Raw genomic sequence first — 25,597 nt, 5'->3', positions numbered from 1 at the left:
CCTGGCACTCAGGCACGGGCTGAGGCTGCCGTCCACATGCAGAATTACTCCTTCATCCGGGGACCCCGGATCTGCTCTGAGGGCCTTTCATGGTTGAATCAGGCCGATGTGGATTATCTAGGATAATCTCACTTGCTCAGTTAGCTGGTTATGGGCTTCAATCACATCACTAAATACCTTCACAGCCCTCCCCAGATTAGCATCTGATCAAATAACTGGGGACAGCAGCCCGGCCGAGCTGGCTCCTCCAGTTACCGTCCCCCTGCCCACAGCTGTCCGGCTCATGCACTCCCTCAGTGGTGCCCTGCCCCACGTACCCTCAAGTTCCTGACAGTCTAAATGGAGAAGCAGACCCCCAGGACTGAAGCATCCCACCCTTCTAACTTCAAACCAGTCTTCATGGTTGGTGCCTGGGATTTTCTCTAATTGCATTTTTTAAATCCACATAACAAAAAATTTTTTTAAAATTAAATTCACGTAACATAAAGTTAATCATTTCAAAGTAAACAATTCCATGGATTTAGTACCTCAATGTTGTGTGATCATCATCTCTATCTCACCCCAAAACATCTTCATCACCCGCCCAGAAGGAAACCTTGCACCCATTCAGCCATCACTCCTCATTTGACCCTCCCAATCTGGGCACTTAAAAATTTTTTTTCCCAATGGAGGTACTGGGGATTGAACCCAGGACCTCGTGCATGCTAAGCATGCGCTTTATCACTGAGCTATAACCCCTCCCAATATTTTTAAATTAAAAAAAATTTTTAAAGTTTAACTGAATTTATTTATTTTTTAATGGAGGTACTGGGGATTGAATCCAGGACCTCATGCATGCTAAGCATATGCTCTACCACTGAGCCATGCCCCCATCACTCCTGGGCACTTTTAAACCAATCTGGACAGCAATGTTGTCAGGGCATCAGCAGAGAATTTGGACATGCAGAAGCCTCGTGCATGTCTGATCTGCTGTGGGCAGAGGTGCCCTCCTTGGTGCGCAGGGGCTGAAGGCAGCTACTCTTTCACAATATTGGGGCTGTAGTTGGGTTTGACAGCTTCGGCGAGCTCCTGTGCATACATCTCGTATCTGCCAGTCATCTGAAAGCAGAACACAGAGTAACTTTAGAGTTTCCCGGTTTCACAACTTCCTCATTTACTCACCACCACCTGCCGCCACTAGGGAGCAGCCGTGGGACAGAAATGCATCAGGACCATCTCAGACTGTGATGTAGGGACACAACCCCCGTGTGACCTTCTGGCGCCAATTCAGGCTCTGTGGTGAGGATCACGGATGCCCAGATGACTCACACGCCCCAGCCCCTCCTGCTGGAAGACCTCCGTGCTCTGTTCATCAGAAGGAAGCTGTGGGCGCCCTGAGGCAGCAGGGAGGAAGGCTGTTCTGCAGCCCAGAGAGGGGCATGGCCTGCTCTGGGTCACCAGCCAGGAGTGGAGTCGCCGGGATTTGCACTCTGGTCACCCGGCTCTGGAGGTCCGTCCACACCCTGCGGCATCTCATGGACATGGATGGAGGCTGGGGGTGGGGCTGTAAAGCCCACCCAGGGCGCTCACGCCCAGGCATACCCTCCCTCCCCCTTTCCGAAGCCTTGACAGGAGCTGATGTCCATCACCATAGCTTGGGAAGGCTTCCACTTTCAAAAAATTACTACTGAGGAAACAGTCTATTTATTGGTTCCAACTTCTAATTTTTGTGGAATCCTGCATTAATCTAGCTTCCCAGGAGGAGAGACAAGCCAGGAGATTCTCTTTTTTTGGTTTGGTTTATTTTGTTTGGGGGGGAGGTAATTAGGTTTATTTATTTACTTATTTTTTTAATGGAGGTACTGGGAATTGAACCCAGGACCTCATGAACGCTCAGCACACCCTCTCCCACGGAGCTATGCCCTCTCCTCTCCCCTCTCCAGGAGACATTCATGTGGGCAATGCCTGGTCTATCTGACGAGAACCTGGGACACAGAGGACATGCCCAAGGACCCATCCACACGTAAATGGGGGAGTGGGGCCTGGAGCCCACATCTGACTGGATCTGAAGCCCTGGTTCCTCCCAGACATGCTGGGCAAAGTCATTCAGTCGTGAAAATGTGACGTTCATCTGTGTGTATGATTTGCATGTAAATGAGTGCTGTGCTGGCAGAAATACTGCCGGACATGAACACAGCAAATTCCATTTGCATCCTTGATGAGATGCTGTGTTCTGGGGGGTCCCAGGCCATGGCTGCCGGTGCCCCCTTCCAGGAGGAGGGCACTCACACTCCTGTGGTATCACAGGATGTCAGGTCTCCAAGGCTTGGGACCTTTGCCGTCAGCCTCTGGTTTTACAAGTGGGAGTGAGGCCAGGGCAGAAGGGGCTGGCCAGGTGGTGGCAGAGGCAGGCCTGGACTTCATTCCTCAGCCTGACCCACTTCCCTCCATTGTCAGAGCCTGGACTGTGGGGCCCGGCCACTGGCAGAGCCAGACATGCACATTTATCTTGTGATAAGTGCAAATGCCTAGAAAGGAAAAAAGGATTAGACAGGCCAATCCACTCTATTCTCTGGACAAATGAAATTGAGATTAATTTGCTCAAAGGCGCCCAGAATCTAAATCAGATGAGTGCAGCGTTTATCGAGGCCTGCCGCCTGGGCATCGTCTGACCCAGTGGTTCCTCCCCCACACACCAGGCCTGGCCCAGAGGAGGCAGACACTGGGCTTCTGGTCAACTCGGAGGCCAGCAGCAGGCGCGGTTCCCAGCGCTGAGAGCAGGGTGGCCCCTCATGGAGGAGTGGAGGGGCTCGGGACCCACCTTGAAGCCCCAGATGTCATTCACCTGCCGGCAGAGGTTGAGGTCCAGCTCAGTGACCAGCAGCCCATCCTGGTTGCGGGACAGCCCAGGGGTGCGGCTGCCATCGGGAGCTGCCACGTAGCTCGAGCCATAAAAGTAACCAAAGTCCCGGTGAGCTGTGAAGGAGCAGAGGAAAGGCCCATGAGCTCATGCAGACCCGGGTGGACTCTGCGGAGGGGCACTTGGGACAAAGGGTCCCCACTGCCCTCCCCAGCATCTGCTCAAGGTCCCAAGGACCCCCCTGCCTCCCTCCTCAGTCCTGGAGGCCCAGCAGGTGGCTGCAGGTCACCCTCAACACCCTCACCTCTGCCCCAGAACCTTTCTAAAGGTCACCCTTGTAGAGGTGTTAGCTCCAGCATCAGCCACTGCAGCCCAAGGGAGTCGCATGGCTCTGAAGGGCTTCCTGTGTGACCTGCTTCCTGTGGTGGCCCGCGTGGTGAGCGGGAGGCCTGCCATCACTAGCCTTGCCAGCTGTGTCCTCACCCCGCCCCCAAGCCTTGGTCCCCTCACCAACAAAGCAGGGTAACAGAAGGTGTGTAGAGGGCAGGTGGGCCCTGCACTGGGCCCACCTGGGGCCTGGACACAGAAGGTGCCCAGTGGGCCTCACTTCCCTGCAGGGACCCCGGGTGGAACTGGAGACTTGGGGTGGGGGGGTCCCCGAGGCCTCAAGTGGGGAATCTGGAGCCCTTTCAGGAAGTGCTTTTCTGGGAGATGGACCCCTCTGCCCCCTCTGCTTCCAGGGGGACTGGCCCTGAGATGGTTCAGACACCTCCTCAGTGAGGGGGTGGCCCCTCCTTCCCACATTCCTGGCCTGAGAAGTGGAGGGGGGCAGGTCGCAGATTCCTAGCAGAGGTGAGGTGGGACCTGCTCTCAGATCAAAACAAACTGTGGATTCTGGTAACCCAAGTTATCTGTACTGGGTTCGGGGCACTTGTACAGCCGGGGTGAGGGGTGTGGACAAGGACAAGGAAGGGGGCAGTGAGGTCTGCAGGGTGGATGGCTCACTCCCTAGTTCAGGGCGCTCCCCAGGACTGCCCCACACCTCGGCCCATCTTCACCCCAGTCCCAGGGAGCAGACTCCATCCCTTCCCCATCTTCCTCCGGGGAAGGAGGCAGTCACTGCCGTCCACGCCAGGGCACAGTCAGGCTCCCACATGCCAAGTGTGCAAACATGGTCTGGGGGGCAGACAGAGAAGCCCCATGGCAACTCAGGGAACATACCTTTCTTCCCGTCCCCAGAGGTAAACTCGTTCGGGAAGCGCTCCTGGGAAAGAAAACCGAGGTAAGATGCACCTGTAGGGGGCGCTGCTGAGATGCTTATCAGCACCCGCCCCTGAGCAAGTGGGTTAAGAAACAGTTACAAGTGACCAGGGCCGGCCTGAACCAGACAATCAATGGGCCAGTGGGGAATCTGACCAGCAAGGGGAGGACCCAGACTTCCCCTCTGGGGAGATGATCGTCTGCTGGGAGAAGAGGAAGACGTGGCAGAGTGGCTGGGGCTGTGGGTGGTGTCTGAGGGCCACCTGCTGGAGTCACAAAGCCCAGCCCGGGGGCTGCAAAGGCAGCAAGGGGGTGTCCACACAGGTTTTCAGTATCTTCCCCGAAACCTAATAGAAACTGTGCATCAAGCTGGGATGAGCTTGGCTAATTAAATCTCTGAGTTTCTTTATGTTGCCAAAAATGAGATCCACTTAGTGTGGAGATTGTGGTTATCTCTGGCTGATCAGATGCTCTGATTAGAGTTTGACACTGATTAATAAGAATGAGGAAGAGGATTGTTATGTAACAAATACACGGTGTTTGTAGTCAGACTCATGTGGTGCATGGGGTCACCAGCGGGGCGAACAGACTAGGTACTTGGTGGTGATGGGGTGAGACCTTTCAAAATGGTTTCAGCTGAAAACAAAAACAGACAAAGATAGGGGAAGGACAGTCATAGCTTTCCAAGTAACAGATCAAGTCACCTCCCTGGGGGACCCTAGGAGCTGGGGCCTGCAGGCAGAGAGGGGGCAGGGAGAGGAGGGGTGACACCAGGTGTCCCCACCAGGGCCACAGCCACAGCGGTTCCATCCACTGTGGCTTCTGCTGGTCTGAAAAGGCACTCGTTCCCACTCCCTGCAGGAGTCTCCCCACCACCCCACCCGAGGCCCCCCCATCCCCGGGCCTCAGGGACTTACCTCTCCCACGCGATTGATGGCACAGGTGAAGCAGTGATTGGCAATGGCTGCGTTTCTGGCCTCGATGGGCCACAGGGACTCGCTGTGAGAGAGGAAGGAGAGGAGCCAGGTTGCCCACTTCCCAGCCAGACTCCGTGGATGCTTGGCCCCTCGTTGTAGCCTGGCAGCCAGCCCAGAGACTTTCTGTGCTCATGGGTGACCCCATACCCACAAACCTGTCAGTTCAGCCCACGCTCAAGCCAGAGCAGCCTTTTGGAAAGGGCCTGCTGCAGGCAGAAGCAGCCTGGGCTCAAATCCTCGCCCTGACTCAGTTTCCTTTTCTAAAACGTCTTTAGAGGGAGGGCGTCAAGACCAGACAGCCATGCTGGTGAAGCTTCTGGGCAGGAGGAGGTGCGTGGCTACTTCTCCCTCCTCCCTCCTCCCTCCTCCCTGGTGGGGTCGGGAACCTACCTTCCAGGCTGGGCAGAGCCTTACCTGTTGTGTGTGGGAGGGAGCAGGGGGGTCGGGGGCTTGTGTGCCTCCCTCCCGAGGAAGCTCTCACTGCCTGCCCCACCCCCCCACCCCCCTGCTTTGCTGCCCTCAAAGCCAGTCTCCAAGGGGCAGATTTCAGGCCTGAGCAAACAGAGCCAATCTTCAGTTTGAAGATTCAGGTTGGGGTTAGGGGTGAGGTAGTTCTGCACGGGCATCACCTCCCCCCAGCTGGCCCCCATTTCCCAGTGCCCTCCATTTTCCTCTTCTGAACCCCACCAGGTCTCTAAGCAGAGGCGCCCTGGTTCTCCTACTGGTCCAGGAAATCACCCAACAGGAACAGCTGAGCTGCGGGCCTTTCTCAGTCCAGCACCTGCCAAGGAGGGGACGCGGTGGGAAACTTCGCCCCAACCGGACACCCTGTCTTTTCCCAGCCCAGGAAGGAAAACGTGCCACAGAATTCAGGAGGCCTGCTCATCACTAATTGTCTCTTGTCTGAGGAACAACATCGTTAGGGTTCTGGACTGATAGACGTAATGCCCACTTAGAAACACTGAGTGATGGGGAGCGGAAAGCCCTGGAATCTTTCTTCCTGTCACTGTGCACCTGGTTTAAACCAGCGAGTAGGTGGAAGGGGTGGGTGGGTGCTTGTCACCAGCCTAATTCTCAGGAGGAGGCACGAGTCTGATTTAAAAAAATCACAGGCTTGATTGAGGGGCCTCATTTTGCTGCTTCCCCCCACTCGCCCCCCCAGCTGCTAAGTCGAGCTGACAAAACTTTTAAGAAAGGATTTTTACAGAAACACACCCGTCAATGACATTTTCAGAAATTAAACAGACGGTTGATGAGCGAGAGCTGTAGAGCATCTTTCCTGCAGGTCTCCAGGGAGGGTGCAGTGTGCAGGACTCACACCCACAGCTGGCAAGAAAGAGGAGGCTCTCACAATGAGTGAGGGACAGGAAGGTTCCTGAGAGCCTGGGGCATGTGGGGACGGCAGAGAGCCTGGCGGGGGTACAGGGATATCGGCCTCATTTCCCCTAAAAACAACTACATCCCCTAAAAACAATCTCAGAGGGAAGGTGAAAGGCAGCAAGGGGTGGGAGGGCATGCTCCCGAGTAATGCAGATAGGGCAGAAATCTCTGACCCCCACGGCCACACAGATGGTCAGGGTGACTGAGTTCATCAAAAAGCACTTTGTCTCTATTGGGTGCTTCAGATGGGGAGAACCCCAAATGAGGTCACCCTGCCAAACCATAGCATGTGCATGTGTGCGTATGAGGGGGCCTCTGATACATGGGAGGCCAGAGATGCCAGAGAAGGGGATGGATGCTTCTGGAAGCCGATGCTCATGTGTAGCTGGTGGGGATTTGTCTGGCATCCTGCTTACAACACTCACCGACTCCAGCATTTAAGAAACTTGCCCAGAATCCCACCATCCTAGTGAACCACCTGTTGTAATTTTTCCGCACTCCACGACCATCCTTAGCAAAGAATCCCAGAGTTCTGACCCCAGCCTGGAAACGCCTTGCTCACGGGCCTCTGTCCTGATGCTGCATCACTTCCATGATGACTTGTTTTAGTAGCTGCACCATGACCCATGGATGAGACAGGCTGGAGTCCCCTGACCCAGGCACCCCTCTCCCTCCTACCTTTCCTTGTTATAAATCACGCTGCCATGAACAGCTTTACACATGCAGCTTTCCCCTCCTCTCCCAGATGCCTCGTGGGGCTAAGGTTCTCAGACCGCAATGATCTGGTCGAGGGTGTGAACACCAAGGGAGCTGGTGGAACATATTGCTCCCGAGAGCCCTGTTGGTGTTTCGACTGCCTGCAGAACCAGGTCCTTGGAAGACAGGAGTTGGACCACTGTTGGCTGAGGAAGGAAGATGGAGCATCTTTAATAAGCGTTAACAGGCAGCTGAGGACGTGAGCTGTTGTGTGCGTGTCATGTTGAGGTGCTTCTGTTTGCTTAATTGGGTGCTTGGTCAGGGAGGTGGCCCTCTGAGTCCAGGCCACAGCTGTGCCCAGCGGGGCACTGGCTTCCGGTTCATCCAGGGACCATGTCGGGGAGACAGAGTGTGCTGAATGCCTTACACACAGCCAGCAGGAGGTTCTGCCCAGGCCTGTGGCTGAACGACCAGGAATCACCCTTTGTCACAACCGCCAACGGACATTGTCATAGTGGCCATGCTGCCAGGAGGCCCAGGAAGAGTCTCCGAGGGGAAACCTGTGACGTGACTGTCCCCTTCTGTGGGACAGTGTCCCCTGGACACAGACAAGACCTCCACGTGCAGACAGGTCGGCGGGTCTGATGTAGCCAAGAGGGTTGTGTTCTGCCTCAGTAATAGAACAGAATGCTGAGGGATGCCACTCTTGAGAAAGGGGCACCGTGCTTAAAAGAAAAGTAAAGTAAACGTCACCTCCTGACATTTACAAGAAATTCGACTGAAAGTTCGCCGAGAGCGAGGATGAGAGGGGCAGGAGTGGCCGACAGGGAGCTCAAAGCTGTCCACCAGAACTAGCCCCTGCTCCCCCCACACTGGGGCTGGGACCCCCAGGCCCCGGCCCCCAGCCCCGCCCGGCAGGCCAGCAGCATGGCAGAGAGCGAGAGCCAGCACCTCTGAGCCAGGAAGGCCACTGTGGAGGAAGTGAGCTGGGGAGACAGATCTCTGCACACAGTTCCTAGGGCTCTGGTACTTGTGGATGACGCAAAACTGGAAACCACCCAACGGCTCGGGGAGGAGCGAAGCAACCGAAGTGCCGTCATGCTGGGTCATCACAGCCCGCCTGCCAGGAGTCAGTGTTAGGCCGGGGCTGCCCAGGGGCTCGGGCACACCAGGGCCCCATCCGCTGCCCTGATCGCAATTGCTCAGTCTTTTCCAGGATGAGGCTAACACCCACACATGCATTAGGTGTTATAAGAAGAACACACTTGGCGGGTAGGGAATAGCTCAGTGGTCGAGCACGTGCTTAGTTTGCATGAGGTCCTGGATTCAATCCCCAGTCCCTCCATTTACAAAAAGAAGAAGAAAACATTTGTCTGGTTAAAAACAGGTTTCGGAGCCACCTGACCAATCTCTTGAGGCCCCTCTCAAGAGGAGGAGCTTTGACTCCTTGTTGGCTCCTTCTCCTGTCCCCAGTGTCTGCCCTTCGTGCTCTGGACCCTGCAGACACGAGCCTTAGGAATCCCAAGTCTTCACCCCTCCACTTCCTCCAGGAGCTCAGCTGTGACAGGAGGGAGGTGACGATGGCCAGGCATCTCCTATGCTCTGGGCACTTTGGAAGGGGAGCTTTTCTGAGTCCTGACGACTCTGGGGGCAGGGATCAGTACCATCCCATCATCACAGCAAAGGACAATGTCATCCAGGAGAGCAGCTCCTCGGGGGGGACTATAATGGAGACTTTTGAGTGTTTTCCTCCCGGAAAAGCAGGTTAACTATACAACATACCACCCCAGGGTTCAGGTGGGGCAGACGTCCTAGCGGCCACACCTGCGCGCCGCCACGCCCCACAAGCCCTGCCGCCCCATGCCCCCGCGTGCTGAGTGACCTGAGCGCTCCGACGGTGGCCGAGGGGTTGAAGATGATCTCGGCCCCATTGACGCTGTACATGAGCCAGTTGAGGGGGTGGTGCCGGCCGTAGCAGATGTTCACGGCGATCCTCCCGAACTGAGTCTGGAACACGGGGTGGCCCAGGTTCCCCTCCATGTAGTAAGTGGACTGAAAGACACAGGGTCATGCATGGGTGCCTCTGAGCAGTCGGGTTTCCCTTTCCTTAGACATAACAGAAGAAAAAAAAAAAAAAGAAAAAAGAAATACCACCCCTACTCCAAAAGGAACACTCCTGGTATGACTCGACTCTTAAGTTCCAAAATTTCAATCCGCTGAAAAGAACCAAAATCCCCCAAAACCCAGCCATGATAACAACAAGCCAACCCAAGGAGGAGTCACTGTGGTTTGAGCATTTACCCACAATTTCTTTGGTGACACGTTAAAAAGTCCCCAACGCAACTTCCTGCTTCCAAGGATAAACTTGGGTGAAGTTTCAATCCTGGTATAACCAGAGGCTGAGGTGTGGTCAGTGTGAACACAAGATGGTCAGTGTCCTCACCAACCGCCTGTCCCCGCAGGAGTGTCAGAGCAGAAGGAATGGCGGCTCGTCCAGAGCCGCCCTCGCCCTGCTCGGGGGGCACAACATAGCCTGGTGGGCATGTGCCTGCCCCGCTCATGAAGGCCAGTCTGAGACTAGAATCACACTTGGAAAGTGCCCTTCTCCACAAAGCTCCCTGGGCATCCTGCCTGGGGTCAAGGACGGCCCTGCAGGGCAGGCAGGTGAGACATGGTCCTGCCAGCCCCGCCGCTCCACCTGCCCCCTAGGGGTGCTGGTCAGAATCCCAGACAGATCTGCTCCCTGCCTTCCGCCTCCTCCCTTTAATTTCAAAATTCACTAGGGTCGGCCAGCAACCAGGACGTGCACATGGGGTGGAAAATCGGGCGGATCCTGGTGCGCTGAGACAAGGCCGTGGCCATCTGCAGGGAGCTAAAGATTAACCTCAGGGTAAACAGGTGAGGGACACGTCTTCCCGCCCCCACCTCCAGCTGTCCCCGGGGAACACTGGGTTCTTCTTTCTCCCCAGGGGACTGGAGCTAGCTCTGCTCATCCTTTCTGGTCTGCCTGAGCGTGGCCGGGACCCCTGCAGTCAGGGAGTGCGCCAAAGGGGGGGACATCACCTCCTGAGCAACTGTACTTGCTGCAGATCAAGTTCAGACATCTTAGGCACCAGGTGAGCTCACTTCCCTCCTTCAAACGTCCACCTCCCTGCATCCTAACCACCCACAAACTGGCATTAGCCCATCAAAATGGCCCCCAACTTACACCCTGATTATGGGCACGAAGCCCCAGCACACACACCTGTGCACAGACACACGTTCCCCGCTGTCACCTGACACGCAGACATGGCTGGCTCAGACCCCACGAGAGCCACAGACAAGGACCTCCACCCCCATCAAGGCCTGGACAGTGATGGGCAAGGAGCTCGAAGCCTCAAAGGGGCTGGGGGAGTCACTTCACATTTGTGTGTTGTTTGTTTTAATTTATACACTGCTTACTTCAAAGAAGAATTCGAGGAAGCCAAGTCAGGTTTTATTAAAAAAGGAACCACTGTCTGTGCTGAAGGTGTTTGGGGCTCACTGGGAACCCCACTGAGCCCCGCCTGCCTGTGTGACACAGGGAAAGCAGGGAGGCTCCTGGCACCGCAGCCGTGCTCCTGCCAGGCTGGTGGCCTGAGGGATGGCTCACCTCGTTGAAGTCGCCCACCCTGGGGATGTGGTTCTTCCTGGTCTTCCCCAGGATGGCTCCAGAGTTGGAGATCACCACGGCCGTGTTCCACAGAACGTCCCCGTGCTCTGCGTCTCGCTCCAGGATGGGGGACACCACCACCATGTCGTGCTTCCTCGCCAGCTGCAAAGACCAACGGAGTCCCACTTTCCAACTGACTGCCCTCAATTTTTATGCAAGAACTCACTGGTCCTCCTAGACACCTAGACCTGGCTCAGAACCATCCCTGCATCGGTGCTTCGGAGGATGAAATGCCAGCGCCGTCCCAGCGCCCAAGCTCAGCTAAGTAAGAATCACCAGCATTCTTGTGCAGAGTGTAAAAACGGTACAGCCGCTGCGGGAAACGGCCTGGCAATTCCTCAAAAGTCAAAACCAGAATGACCACATGACCCTGTGATTCCCCTTCTGGGTATATGCCCAAAGGAATTAAAAGTAGTCTTTTTTTTTTTTTCTGCTACAAATGAGAATGAATAATTATTTATTCATCTCCTTCACCATTTACTATATGCTAGGTTTGTGCTAACAGGGGAAATGCATTCTCTATTCTTCAGCAGCCTAAGCTTAACTAATTCTAGTCTAATCCAATCACTTGACATTTCAGTTAGCCTAGGACCCCTAATGAGAGGGAACGTAGACGTTATATCAGGATTTTTGACATACTGAAATATGGGGACCTTTTTAGTGTGGAGAGGGCTGACTTTCCAATTCTAAAGGGTACACAGAGTCCAAAGACCTTCATATTCCAACTCCGAGAGTCCTATCCCAAGAGCACAGACCCTACAATACAAATAAAATAAAAGCAAGATATGATGCCACTTCCCACAGACCTGCAGACCCAGAGGCAATAACAAAACAAAGAGAGGATGACAAGCGTTGACAAGGATGTGGAGAAACTGGAACCTTCGTAAACTGCCAGTGGGAACGTAAGCAATGCCACGTTCCTCGAGGAGTTAAACACAGAGCTACCATTTGACCTGCAACCGTGCACAAATGCAGGCAAGACTCTGGGAGTGAGAGTTCCCCACCCATGTTCCCAGCAGCACTGCAATGACAGCCAAAAGGTGGAAGCAACCCCAACACCCATCCGTGGACGATGGGTAAACCAAGTGTGGTGTATACATGCAGTGGAGTATTATTCAGCCTTAAAAAAGGAAATCCTGTAAAAAACGAGGTCCTACTGTATAGCATGGGGAACTATACTCAATACCTTGTAATAAACTATAATGGAAAAGAATCTGAAAAATTATGTGTGTGTGTGTGTGTGTATAACTGAATCATTTTGCTGTCCACCTGAACACTGTAAAGCAACTACAGTTCAATAAAAAAAGCAAACAGGGAAATCCCTGACATGGATAACGCTGTAGACTCTGTGCCAAGTGAAATAAGCCAGTCCCAAAGGACAAATACTGCAGGACCCCACTTATGTGAGGTCTCTAAAGTGGTCAAATTCATAGAAACAAAAAGTGGGATGCTGGTTCCCAGCAGCTGGGGGTGGAGGGAAGTTATTCCATGGGTTTCGGGTTTCGATTTATGAGATGAAACCGTCCTGGAGGTCTGCAGCCCAGCAAGGTGAACTTAACATGGTACTTAACATGAGTGAATTGTACCCTTGAAAATAGTTAAGGTGCTAAGTTTTATATGCTTTTTTTTATTACCACAAAAAAGGAAAAAAGATCATCATACATCTCATCTATTAAAAAAAAACAAAACAAAACACAAAACCTAGAACAAATCCACATCAGACTTGTGGACACCAAATTCTCTTTGTTTCTAAGAACTTCAGCACCTGGTGACCAGGATGAGAGGCCTGAAAGACCGGAGAGGGAAGGCATGGCGGGCAGGGGGATGCTATGAGCCACATGAGGGCGGCCGTGGTCCCAGGCGCCTCAATGCATACAGGTATCCCCGGGACCAGCTCTGATTCCCACCTTCCTCTCCTCCTCCTCCCACCCAGTTCAGGCACATCATCACTTCTTGGCTGGTCCCCTTCCTCTTTTTTCACAGCACAAGAATCAACACCTGGTGAATGAGAGGCTTTCCCCTACAGCCCGAGAGCAGACGTTTGCACGGACTACTCACGGCTCATAGAATCACCATGATCACGACTCTGCTCAGAAAACTCCTCCATACGTGAATCGATTCTGAAGTAGGGCAGGGAGAAACGACAGGGGTTCTTTTGCTCAAGTTGAGAATAAGGATAAGTTACCATTCGTAACCTCTTGGAACATAGTGGGGTTTTCAGAGGACTTCTATATTAAGAGATAGTTCATACAGCATAAAGTTCATTCTATCAAAGCGTGCCACTCGGTGGTTTTCAGTACATTCAGAGCTGCACAACCATCACCACAACCCAATGTTAGAACATTTTCATCACCTCATACGGAAACCCCGAACCGTCTTGCCACATCCCCTCTCCCCGCCCAGCCCCTGGCAACCGCTCCTCTGCTCTCTGCCTCCATGCACTGGCCTCTCCGAGACAAGCCACATTGATGGGGTCATCTAACACCAAGTATGAGGGTTTAATAGGGAAAATGAGACAGGCCACACGGAGATGCTTTTGGAACTCAGGCAAAGAGCAAGTGGGGTAGCAGAGATCTGGGCAAGGACTGACCTTGCCCCTGGTCCCCAGGTGCCAGCTCAGCCACCTGTCAGCTGCCGCCCCTACTGTGGGGGTCACTCCCAGCCCCGCCCCACTCTCTGGGCTGCAGCTCCCTCACTCAAAAAGCCATTAAGGGCCCTTCTGGCTCTGAAACTCTATGATTTTAAGTACACGGAAAAAAAAAAAGGGAAGTAAATATTCTTATCTGGCAAAACAAGAGCCACCTGGGTGCCTTTTCCATGGAGAAGGGCCACCCACGGCAGTGTGGCCATGCTCTGTGACCCGCACACGTTCAGCTGCTAGAGCAGCAGTGACCGTCCTACCTCCTGGCAGAATCTGATGGTGGGTCCGTCCTCTGCCGACTCGGCAAACTCCGTCCATGGAAGCCTCTCTCTCGTACAGAAAGCAAAGGGCATCGCTGTTGGAGAGGAGAGAGATCAGAATTATATCCAAGGAGGGGGGCTCCTCAACCTGGTGGGGGGGAGGTCCCCACAGAAGAACACAGCCCCAAGTCCCGTCCCCGGCTGTGGATGCCAGGCAGGCTCTGCCCTTTGAAACTTCAAGGTAAAATGAGGACGAGACCAGATGCCCTTCCTACACTCTTAAAGGCAGTCACAGCAGAAATCGGAACAGACCCTTGCACACCCATGTTCACAGCCGCATGGTTCACAGCAGCCAAAAGATGGAAAGGACCCAGGTGTCCACTGATGGATGAACAGATAAACAAAATCTGATGGAACATTATTCAGCCTTAAAAAAGAAGGAAACCCTGACACTTGCCAAGATATGGGTGAACCTTTAAGACGTGATGCTCAGTGAAAGAAGCCGGTCACAAAAGGACAACTGTTGTGTGATTTGACTTGCAGGGGGATCCAAGGACAGGCAAATTCATAGAGGCAGAAAGTAGGAGGGTGGGGGCCAGAGGCTGGGGGAGGGGAGAACAAGGAGCTGTTGTTTCATGGAGACAGAGTGTCAGTTTGGAAGATGGAAAAGTTCTGGAGGTGGATGGTGGTGGTGGTAACACCTGACGTGAATGTACTTGATGCTACAGAACCATACCCTTAAAAACGGCTAAAATGGTCTGTTTTACGTTATATCTATTTTACCACAATTAAAATAATACATATATATGTTAAAAATTTTTTGCAAAATTTACAGCCAGAAACCGTTTCCAACCAGCAGATCCTGAGCTGCTGGCTAATCTGCAGGTTGGTAAGAGCAGGGCCAAGGCTCCTTGGGTAAAGTGTCAGAGGGCCACTGGGACCCTCGCACCTCAACATAGGAATGCTCCTCCTCCCAGGGACCAAGACACTTCTTCAGAAACAAGAAAAGCCATTCATTTAATGACCCTCATCAGAAGTTTGGGAACCACTAAATGTGCCGAGCACTTCCCAGGGATGAAAGCATTATTTCTGTGATCTCTGGCTAGATGCCACCAGGGGCAACTCACTCAATAGGAAATTTCATCCAACTCACTGGTTTTTGCTTGCTTGCTTTCTGTGTGGGTTTTTTTTTGGGGGGGAGTGGTAATTAGGTTTGTTTGTTTGTTTGTTTGTTTATTTTAATGGAGGTACTGGGATTGAGCCCAGGACCTCGTGCATGCTGAGCACATGCTCTACCACTGAGCTGTACCTGCCCCCTTTGCTTGCTTTTTTTCCCCCCCAAATAGCAGGTACATATACACGTAGCAACAATTCAGAGAGCCTTACACAACCCCCCCAGGTTCTCAGTGGTGGTCCTTTGTGGGGGTGGAGGGGACTGAAATGGGGGGGCACCAGGGGCCTCCGGCTGAGTGTGTTCCATTGCTCTGCAGCTTCAGTCACATTCTTTCACATCCACCAGTCCAATGGTGCGAGCTGGGATCTCACTGGGATTAAATACATGTTTCCCGTATCACCAGTGAGGGGGAGCACCTGGCACATGGTCACAGCCCTTTCTGGATTCATTCTCCAGGCGATCTTCTCTCCTTTGCCCACTTCCTGCCAGGCTGTTTGTCTTTTTCTTCTTGATTTGGAGCCCTGAATTCCTTGTTTGGACCAATTCTGTATACAGCTGGTCCTCCACAGGTTCCCCCAACCGTGGGTGGAAAATATTTGGAAAAAAAAAATTCCACAAAGTTCCAAAAAGCAGAACTTGAATTTGCCACACACAGGCAACTATTTACTTGGCTTTCATACCATACTAGGTATTACAGGTGACCTACAGATGATTTAAAGATTTAAAGTTAGTGTGGGAAGGGATAAATTTGGAAGTTCGAGATTTGCAAATGTTAACTACTATATATAAAAATAGATTAAAAAAAACCAAATTTATTCTGTACAGCATGGGGAATTACATTCAATATCTTGTAATAACCTCTAATAAAAAAGAATATGAAAACGAATATATGTATGTATATGAACGACTGGGACATTGTGCTGTACACCAGAAATCGACACATCGTAACTGACTGTACTTCAATTTAAAAAATTTTTTTAAATAAAAAATTAAATAAAATGCATTAAGATATACAGGAGGATGTGCACAGATTATATGCAAATACTTCACCATTTTCTATGAGGGACTTGAGCCTCCCCGGAGTCTGGTATCTGCAGGGGTCCTGGAACCAATCCCCGTGGACTCAGAGGGACAACTGTTCTTTCTAGATCTTCCTCCTCCCAGTAACCAAGTCCATTACTTTCAGGGGGATCAGCCTAAGGGATGTTTCCAGACGCCTGCTACTGTGCCTGTCGCCCTGAAACTGACCAACCTGCAGGGCAGGTCTGTGGGAAGCTGTGCAATGTGGCTGGTGAGGATGCAACTGGTCGCCGTATGGGCATGTGGCCTCTTTTACCATGACTGTAACCAACCTTTCCCCAGCATGGGCCATGCGCCCAGCACAGTGCTAGGCCCGGTAATAGGCAGCTTGTCCCTGATCCCCCTGCAAAGTCGGTGTGACTCTCCTCACTCCTCAGAGGAGGAAGAGAAGCATCCGCCTCCCAATTCCTTCCAGTCCCAGAAGCCCGGTGCTGCAGCGGTACCACCACCATCTCAGCCGCGGTGGCCACAGGGGCAGATAAGTGGGCAGCAGGCTCTGCCAGCCACAGTCCCAGGGGCCTTGGCATTGGGCTCAAGCCTCCCCAGGCTCCTTTGGCAAAGAGGATGAGCTATTTTAAGGAAGTCAACAAGAAAGCTGTTGATAACAACAAACAAAAAAAAGATTCTTAATGACCATTCACTCTCAGCTTTTAGAGCATTAGGAGAGACTCAAATGCCCCAAGAGAATAAAACCTCCCTTTCCGATTTCATTTTCATGTTGCTAAGCGCTCCAAATTTCTCCATTTCCATTTTAATGGCTTCTTTTCCTGTTTTCACAACCGCTATATTGTAAACAAACTTTCAAAAGAAGCAGGTGGAAGGGAGGTTGGGGGAGACCGGCTACAAAGTTCCAACTTCCGTTCTAGTGGTTGAGACCATTTTTTAGAACTCATTTCAACACCTGTGGAGCAAAACCCTCCCTGTTGAACTTTGAACTACAAAGTTCAAATTCGAGGAGAAGGGGGTTCCCCATTCTTTGAACTAGCCCTCAGAGAGTTGGGCTCCACACTGAGACCCAGCTCTGCCCTCAGAAGCTGCCAGCCTGGACGAGGAGCTGATCCTTGACCTGGTGTGGCTGTGAGACACCAAAAAGTGCTCAGTTCTGTGCAGGGGAGTCCAAAGGGCCCCCCAAAGGAGATGGTATCTGTACTAGGCCCTGATGGCTGAGTGGGAGTTTTCCAGATGCTAGAAAGGGAAGAAGTTGGTTAAACTATCCAATAAGTATTTTTTTAGTGTCTGCCATGTACCAGCGATTATTCAAGCCACTAAAGACAAAATGAGGGTAGTGGAAAGAATAAACACTATGTGGTCCAACCAAGCAATGGAATACTATGCAGCCATAAAAGGGAGGACATTCTGACACGTGCAACCAGATAGACCTTGAAAACATTACTGTCAGTGAAGCAAGTCAGACACAAAAGACCAAATCCGGCAGCATTCTACTTATATGAGGTACAAAAGTAGGGGCAGAAGTAGTCAAATCAGAGAGACAGACAGTAGAATAGAGGTTATCAGGGGTGAGAGAGGAAGGGGAGGTTCCTGTGAGATGAGGACAGAGTTTTGGGCGAGAGGTGATGAAGAAGTCTAGGTACAGATAGTAGTGATGGTCACACAACCTCGCACATGTATTTAATGTTGCTGAATTGTATGCTTACCAACAGCGATAAATAGTACACATATTTTACAATAAAAATTTTTAACGTTAAAAAAACAGGGATGGGGATTGGGATGGGAAAAATAAACAACATCCAGGCACTGGCCACGTGGAGCTTACAGTCTAATGGAAGAGATAGACAAATTCAAAGTGTCACCCGAGAGTGGCAGGACACGTGTAACAATGAACTCCTGGGTACAGGTGGCAGGCTGGATGCACACCTGTGTTCTTTCCTGAAATCCCACGAAATGGCACTAAAGGCACTCCTGGGTTTCTGGTGTTGTGGACCAAAAACCTTTCAATGAATGAGAAAAGAAAGGAGATTTTTAAGAAATCAGATAGTAGACATTCTTGGTGACAGGGACATGTCAGCACTGTTTGGAGGTGGCAGGGAAAGCACCCCAGGACGGACTTACTCCACGCTTCCTGGAAACAGATGATGTTGACTCCACACGTGGCAGCCACCTCTGTGATGGCCTCGATGCGTCTGTGAAGGGCAGTGACCTGGCAATTTCAAAAGCAAGGATTAGAACCCATTTCGTTCTAGTGGTTGAGACCATTTTTTAGAACTCATTTCAACACCTGTGGAGCAAAACCCTCCCTGTCCCAGCCAGCTGCAAGAGGATCAGGAGGGAGGGAGCATCGTGGGAGCAGGAGGAGTGTGTCCTCAAAGTCTCTGTGTCCTCAACATGGCTTCTGGCTCCCAGGAGACATTCCGAGAAATGTCTGTTCAAATAAAGACCAGAGGAACCAGGCTGAAGACCCAGAGAGACCAGCGCTTCACGATGCTCCGTCTCCCCCGAGGGACTGTGCACCAGGGCTCCACGGGTGTTTGCTGGGGGCGGACAGCATACTTCAAGGTGCTGGGGTGGGGGGCGGGGGGAGCTGAGGACAGCATTCCTGCCCCTGATGGCCTGACAAGCTGGGACGGTCAAGGAGACATACTCCCAACCGACTAATGCAGAGGCAAAAAGTAACCCAACAAAAGCGAAGGGACAACCAACGTGAAGATGAGGCAGCGCCCGACCTGGAATCCAGCTGACCTTTGGTTTCTTGAGGATCCCTAAGAATTCTCAAGCATGCTGAATTCTGAGAAAACCTGTGCAGAGAGGGCCTTGAGAGTCTGAGCAGCCGGAGGAGTGTGGTGAAAAGTATGTATGGTGGTGGCAAGTTTCTTCAGGGAAATGCAGGATGCGGTCACGTTTATAGTAACTGCAAGGTCACAAGCGAATGCCTGTGTATTCCACAACCTTGCAGACACCGCTGTCTGGCAGATGCTTGGGGAGAGTGAGTCCCTCGCTTAGGGCTTAGGATCGAGGCAGAGGAACACATGGGACAGACAGGTGCTGACTGGTGTGTGCTGGCTGGAGCCCGAGAGACAGAGCTCCACGGAGAGCACGTGAGCCGGCCAAAAGGGCATCCTTCCAACTGCTCAGTGGGACCTGAGCTCATACACAGGAGAGAGAGGTGGGGAGGTGGGGTGAACAGTGAGGAGTGAGAGGAAGGGTAGGAGCCCGGAGGGAAGAAGACAAAGGACATGCTGGAGGGCAGGGGGCAGCCGGGGCAGAAGTGCTTGGGTGACCCCTCGACGTGCCTGGGGGCCTGGAGTAAGCAGCCGGTTGGGGACTGTGCTCGTGTTCAAAACACTGAGGGGGCCACTGCCCATTTATGTATTTATGGTCAAAAGAGGCCAAACCTGTTTCACCACAGGGGTGTCGGCGGGGAGGGGGGTTCTGTTCTGAACTAGCCCCACGCGCACGATCCGGGGCCGCCTCTGCTGCTCCTCAGCGGCCTCAAAGCCATAGCCCCGCAGCTCAAAGTCCCCTTTGGAGGCAGCTTCGAAAGCCCCACTGGGCAGGTGGAGCTCCCTAAATGGGCAGGAAAGAAGAGGGGAGATTTGCAACAGGTCTGCTGCATTTAAGAGTTCCCCCACACATCTGGAGTCCTTCAGCCAGTGGAGAGGAGGGGGCATCCTGGCAGGAAGGCACACAAAGCAGGAAGCAGTCCACATCGGGGAGGCTGGGGCTGGGCCAGGAGGAAGGAGGATCTGGCTGGTGGAGAGTGGACCCAGCCTGATAGTCACTGTCACCTGGGAGACCTGAGTGGGGAGGGGGACGTGGTCAGGCCTGGCAGGGAGGCAGCGGGGAAGGGGTGGCAGGGAAACTAGTTGTGAGTTGCTGAAATCACGGTGAGGGGGGGTGTGGAATGAATGTCTCAGCAGTCACCTCAGGAGAGAGGGAATGGATTCCCCAAAACATCTGTGCACCACTGAGCCTGGGGCCTGGCTGTGTGCTGAGAAGGAGGGTAAGAGCCGGCTGGGTGGAGAGGCCAGGACTGACAGGTGGACAGAGGGTCCTGGGGCCACTGCCATTAAGGATTTCGAGTCTCTGGTGACCCCCACCGCCCTGTCCTGCTGCTCCTGCCAGGGGAGGGGGCAGCTGCACGCCTGGTGCTGGGTGGGCCTGGTGGGGCCCCGGTGTCCAGACCAAAGGCCAAAAGGCTCATCTTGCTTTGTTGTTTATTAACAAAAGCAAGTGGATTATTTATAAAAACCTCCCACTAACGTGACCATGGACCAAATGGCAAACTTCTGACATGTGGTCTGTGCCGACCCAGAGGTGAAATCTGCAAGGAGGACAGGACGTGGCCCCAGCTAGGAAGGCCTCACCATCTAGGGCCATGATGGTTATGAAATACCCAGAGAATGCATCAAAAAATAACCTGACAGCCATTATCTAATAATATTTCTCTCCTACTTTAAATCACTTTCTTAAAGATGTCTCTTTCAAAATCACAGCCCTGTCAGCCCGAGCCCCCTGCCACCGCCCCCTGCCAGGCGGTTTCCCGGTGATGGCCCTGACAGCTCTGAGCTGGGTTCCGCCCCTGACAATCAGCCTGCTTTTCAACTAGGCAGGGTTCCGTGAGCCTCAGCAGGTTAGAAATAGCAGCAGTGCCCACACCACACCTTCCGCTGCCTCAGAGGCTGTCCCGCCTGCAGGAGGAAGCTCGCCCTCCCCAGGACAAGTCACCTGGTGGGCAGGTTGGGGAGGAGGGCTCTGTCTGCCTCCCCTTAGGCCGGGCTGCCCTTGGGAGTGGCCTGGTGAGCCCGGTGCTCCGCCTGCAGCCTTCCCCCAGGTGGAAGGGCTCTTGTCTCGGGTTCGCAAGTCCAGCTGGAACCATCACCTGGAAGGGGTCCTTCAGCCTCCAGCCATCTCTCCCCATCCACTGCCTATAGCTGTCTGCTTGCCCCATCTTTCCACCATCAACCATCAGCCAGCTATTCCACGATGCACGACCTCCCTGCCTCTGTTCCCACCCCTACCCGCCAGCTCCCTGTGGGCACTCTTCTCCTAGGCTGCAGCCAAGCAGGCCAGGCTGCCCCACCTGCCTTCTGGGCTCCACCTCTCCTCAGCACTCCCCCTACCCCACTGTCTAGCCACCACCTTTAGGTTTCCCCCTCCTCCCATTCTCCTGGCTTTCCATCACCAAACCCTGCCCCACTTCATCCTGGAGAACTCAGCCGGCCCTCGAGCCCCACACCTAACCATGTGCTGTGCCCCACAAAGGCTCTGCTCCGGGATGCTGGGCACCGGCCAGCCACAGCCCAGGAGGGGCGGGGACAAGCAAATGGGCTGCAACCTCACACGGCGAGGGGAGGGGGCTCCGTGCTGTCCCCAACCCTCCCCTGGTCCCTATAGCTGCCTCTCTACCTCTTTGCCCCTTATCCTGGTACTAAGCCCCCAGCCCTGGTGGCCTCACCTCCAACTTCAAGGAGAGAAGTCCATCATTTCCTGTCCCGGCCCCAACACACCCTCCGGCCCTGCCCCCAGCTCCCCGCCTCTTTCATGGGGTCAAGGCAGACCTCACCCAAGGGAGCCCAGCCCTGGCTTCCCTGGCAGCCTCTCGCTCCTGGAACTTCTCTTTCCCTTCTAATGGCTCTTTACCATCAGCGTTTTAAATAATTAAACCGGAGCTTTGTTACAAAAGAAACACATGCTCACCGGGGAAAAAATCTAACAGTGGAGAAGGCAACAAATGTAAAATGAGTTCCCCTCCACCCACCCCAAGCCCAGTTCAGAACCTCAGACGTGACCCCCTTAACAATGTTAAGTCTTTCCAGTATTTTTCTACACGCGTGTGCGTTACACAGGCAAAGGCATCCTTCTGCATGTGCGGCTCTTCCATTCACGAGCCTTTTTCACTTAACAACATGCACACCTTGGACGTCTCTCCCCATCTCCTGCAGACCTTCCACATCCATCATGATAGCTGCTTGAGTCTCTCCCATTAAAATACCAGGAAAAAAAGAAAGAAGGGGTGTGTGCTCTACACAGGCCCCTCTTGTTCCGGAATCACGAGCCTTCTGGTTGCTAAAGCCAGTGGCCTCCCTGCTGTCCTCATCCTTCAGACCTTCCTGAGGTCTGTCCCTGTCCCACTCAGCATCCTCCCCACTGGCCCTAGGGGTCCTCCATCCCTGAATCTTACCTCTGGAGTCTCCCACAAAATCTCCACCTCCTCTGCCCCTTTTAACACTGGGTTCCCTAGACTGCTACTCTGCACCCACTCTGCCACCTGGAATGACCTCCTCTAGGGCAATCCCAAGCCCAGCCTCCCCCCTGACCCTGACGCCCACCTCTGTAGTGAGCTGAATTGTGCCCCTCACCGAAGATACGTCCATGTCCTAATGCCCAGAACCTGTGGATGGGACCTTATTTGGAAAAAGAATCTTTGCTGATGTAATTAAGGATCTCAAGATAAGATCCTCCTGGATTATCCGGGTGACCCCTAAATCCAGTAATGGGTATTCTTATGAGACGTCCAGAGGAGAGACGCGGGGGAAAAAAGACCACGTGAAGACAGAGGCAGAGATTGGAGTGATTATGTGACAAGCCAAGGGTCCAGAAGCCACCAGAAACTAGGAAAGGCATGGAAGGATTCTCCCCCAGAACCTTTGGAAGGCTGTGGCCCTGCCGACACCTTGATTGTGTACTTCTGGTCTTCAGAACCATGAGAATAAATTTCTTTTTGCTTAAGCCACCCAGTGTGTGGTAATTTGTTACAGCACCCCCAGCTCCACTCATCAGCCCTCCCCAAAGCTGCTCCTCAACAAGTGAACGCACCAGCCTGAAGCCAGCACCACCCTCACCTCCTCCACCAGTCTAGTTATCCAGACTTCTGGAACCTTCTTCCTCTCTACCCACAGGCACTCTGTCTGTCTTAGGCTTCCTCATCTTTCATCTGGCCTTGACAAATTTTCTGAAGGCTCCATTACCATCAGGACAAATCCCACTTTCTCAGCATCCACCCCAACCATTCCTGCCTCTGCTCTTGGGCAATGCCCCCAGCACTCTATACCCATGGCCCCCAAATGGGCATGTCCCCTGGTGTTTACCTTGGCCTGGAGTACCTGAGCCCTCCCTGTCCCCAAACCAACTCCTCCATCTCCTTCAGGCTGCAGCTCAAGCTGGCGCCCCTGGGAAGCCTTCCTGACCTGCCCCCAAGCCTGTTCATGTACTCTCTCCAGCTCTTCTTGCGTCCTCTCGTGACATAGAACAAACCATCAAAAGACAAAAAGCACCTCGAGGGCAGGAACCACGGCTAACTCATCCTTGTACTCCTCGTGCCCAAGACAAAAATAAACACTCAGTAAATGTGTGTCGAGTGAATAAATGCTTCTTGGTTCTGGCTGTTTTAAAATCGAGAGTCGATATTCTCTGGGGATTTCATCTGTCTGGCACAGGCAAAGGCCCATTTAGCTCATTTACTTAGCAAACAGTTACTAAGCATCGTCTTTGTGTTGGGCACAGCAAGTAGTTGGGAGAGAAGCTGGTCTCATGTGGAGTGCAGGGGGAGACCAGAGGAGGGGCTGAGATCCACCCGGCCTTTGTAGAGGCGGCCACGTTCCAGGTCAGGGGTCAGGAGTGGACGGGAGAAGTTTTTAAGTGACAAATTCAGTATCTTCACTTTGCAATCTGTTCATAGCCAAATCGCACCCAATCACAAGGACTGAGCAACAGAAAGGTTTATACCCTAGAGGTAAAGCCTGGAAGGGCTCAGTGTTGCATGGAAGAGAACCAAGAAAAGAGAACAGGAAGGAGAATGGAAAAGGGGAACCGCTTACCTAGTTATTGTGAACCAAGCCCCAGGAAGAGGCCTGGCGCTCACTGATTATCAGACCACCCATTCCAATCCCTCCCCACTCAGGAACGATCCAAATGTGCACACAAAGTCCTTCACACGGCAGTCCTCGCCCTGAACTTTAGAATGGGTTCCAGCCAGTTGCCCTACGTGGGAAATTTATTTCTCTTTTCCTAAGACTCTCCCTGACACCCACGAGCTCTCTCTGTCTTTTCCCAGGAGAATATGCCCATCTCACTCTTAAACCAACCCATTCCCTGAGACACCCCTTGCTTTAAGACACCTTCTTTGGGAGCCTCAACTCTAAGAGGTTTTCCCCCGAGATGAGCCTTTGCAGATGGAAAGCAGTAATCCAAAACACATGCACTGGAGGGGCCTTCAAGGTCATCCAGTCCCGGGACCCCTCTTTGGGTATGAAGGGCCCTTTTTGACAAGGTTCCGTACCACGCCCACCCGGAAAGGCAGCTGTTCTACTTCTACCATCAACTAGCTGTGAAAACACCTGTGACTCTAAGGCCTGGCCTCCCTGCAGTAACTCCACATCCGCAGGTGGCTGGGAACCCCTGGTCCAATCAATACTCTCGAGTTTCAAGTTCCTGCCTCTGGGTCACTGCCACAAGGTCAGGAGCACACAGTCCAGGTGGATTGGGGGAGTCCGCAAATGAGCCAGAAAGTGGATGGACATTTAATTAGGAGCTTCATGGGGTCACAGTTTGGATTTCATTCTAAGGGCTGTGGGAATCCTTTATAGAGTTTTAAGCAAAGGAGCAACAACATAGGATTTCCGTTTTCTGGTTGCTTTGAGGACAGGGAATTGAAGAGAAACAAGAGTGGAAGGGCAAGTGTCTTCCAGCTCTGCTGACCTAGCGTCCAGCAGTGCGCTGCCCTCAGAACAGCCTATGAGGCACACAACTCGCTGGGAGGGGAAAACATGTACGCCAGGCATGGTAACCAACTCCGGTGACTTGCCAGCTGAAAAAGTTCCTTCGCCAACCCGATTGAGAGGCCTCTACCTGCAAGGATACACCAGAGGCTAGGACACTGCAGGAAGGGGGTGCTGGGACTGGACAATGGACCTGCTGGGAGCTCTGGCTGAAGGTACAGACCCAGACAGACACCCAGGGGACAGACCTGGTCTCGGAAAGAAGCTGGTCACTGGAGGCTGGGACAGAGAAAGCACAAAGAGTTAAAACCGTCCTTTTCCTCCGAGCAGCTGGGGCAAGTAGGTTATAAAGGTCATTCCGGGTTGTGCAATCTGAGGTCACAGAGCCATCACATCTAGACCTCCCAGGGTCTCTGCTCACCCACTCAGGTCTTCGCCCCTGCCCCCAAGGAGCCCTTCAGATCCTGAAGCACTCTGCCTGGTCCCCCGGACCCACACCTGCTGGCCCCATGGTCCCCCCTCCCCAATCTCCGGACCCCCACACCTGGTCTCCTTGCCATAGAGAATACGTTTGACCTCCCGCAGGTCTGCGAGTGGCAGGTTCTTCTCCAAGCACTGCTCCAGCGACTCCCATTCAGCCCCGGCCATGGCTGGAGTCCGCAAGTGCCGATGTCCAGACCCACACAGCCTGCCTGCCCTTTGTCCCCGCGAGGAGGAGGCGGAAGAGTCGGTGGCCAGGGCCGCGCACGCGCCCTCCCCTCTGCTCCGGGTGCCGTGGGCCCTTCAAGGCCTCACTTGGGGACACACCCCCTCCTCGCACCTCCTCCGCGCGCAGCCAATCAGCGCTCCCAAGCCTCGCGGGTGGCCCCGCCCCCGCCCATCACGCCTCCTTTGGCACGCGCCGGCCACGCCCCCTCTCTCGCC

General features: G+C 53.3%; 1 protein-coding gene across 2 annotated transcripts; it reads right to left on the bottom strand.

Moving 5' to 3' along the window:
- Positions 1–762: 762 nt before the first annotated feature.
- UPB1 (beta-ureidopropionase 1) lies at positions 763–25,443 on the bottom strand. Of its 2 annotated transcripts, XM_074355995.1 has the most exons (11): positions 25,218–25,443; positions 19,349–19,520; positions 18,069–18,156; positions 13,745–13,839; positions 10,784–10,945; positions 9,035–9,204; positions 6,292–6,402; positions 5,017–5,098; positions 4,061–4,103; positions 2,801–2,955; positions 763–1,098 (listed from the first exon to the last, which is right to left on the bottom strand). In XM_074355995.1, exons 1-11 carry the CDS (start codon positions 25,319–25,321, stop codon positions 1,015–1,017), a joined length of 1,266 nt encoding a protein of 421 aa, XP_074212096.1. In that variant the 5' UTR covers positions 25,322–25,443; the 3' UTR covers positions 763–1,014. The 2 variants fall into 2 exon arrangements, with proteins under 2 accessions (XP_074212096.1, XP_010953738.1); XM_010955436.3 differs by lacking the exon at positions 6,292–6,402 and having other exon boundaries at positions 25,218–25,442.
- Positions 25,444–25,597: the final 154 nt, after the last annotated feature.

Source organism: Camelus bactrianus, chromosome 32 (assembly GCF_048773025.1).
Source record: "Camelus bactrianus isolate YW-2024 breed Bactrian camel chromosome 32, ASM4877302v1, whole genome shotgun sequence".
In the NCBI taxonomy this organism is placed as follows: domain Eukaryota; kingdom Metazoa; phylum Chordata; class Mammalia; order Artiodactyla; family Camelidae; genus Camelus; species Camelus bactrianus.
This window is presented reverse-complemented; position numbering and strand designations above follow the sequence as displayed.

Bases quoted from the DNA above. Each gene is read 5' to 3' on its own strand.
- UPB1 (XM_074355995.1), bottom strand. From the start codon at position 25,321: ATGGCCGGGGCTGAATGGGAGTCGCTGGAGCAGTGCTTGGAGAAGAAC. The intron at 19,521-25,217 runs GTGTGGGGGTCC...CTGCCCATTTAG, and splicing joins CTCTATGGCAAGGAGACCAG to GGAGCTCCACCTGCCCAGTG. The intron at 5,099-6,291 runs GTGTGTTTCTGT...CCTCTCTCACAG, and splicing joins TCTGAAAATGTCATTGACGG to CGAGTCCCTGTGGCCCATCG.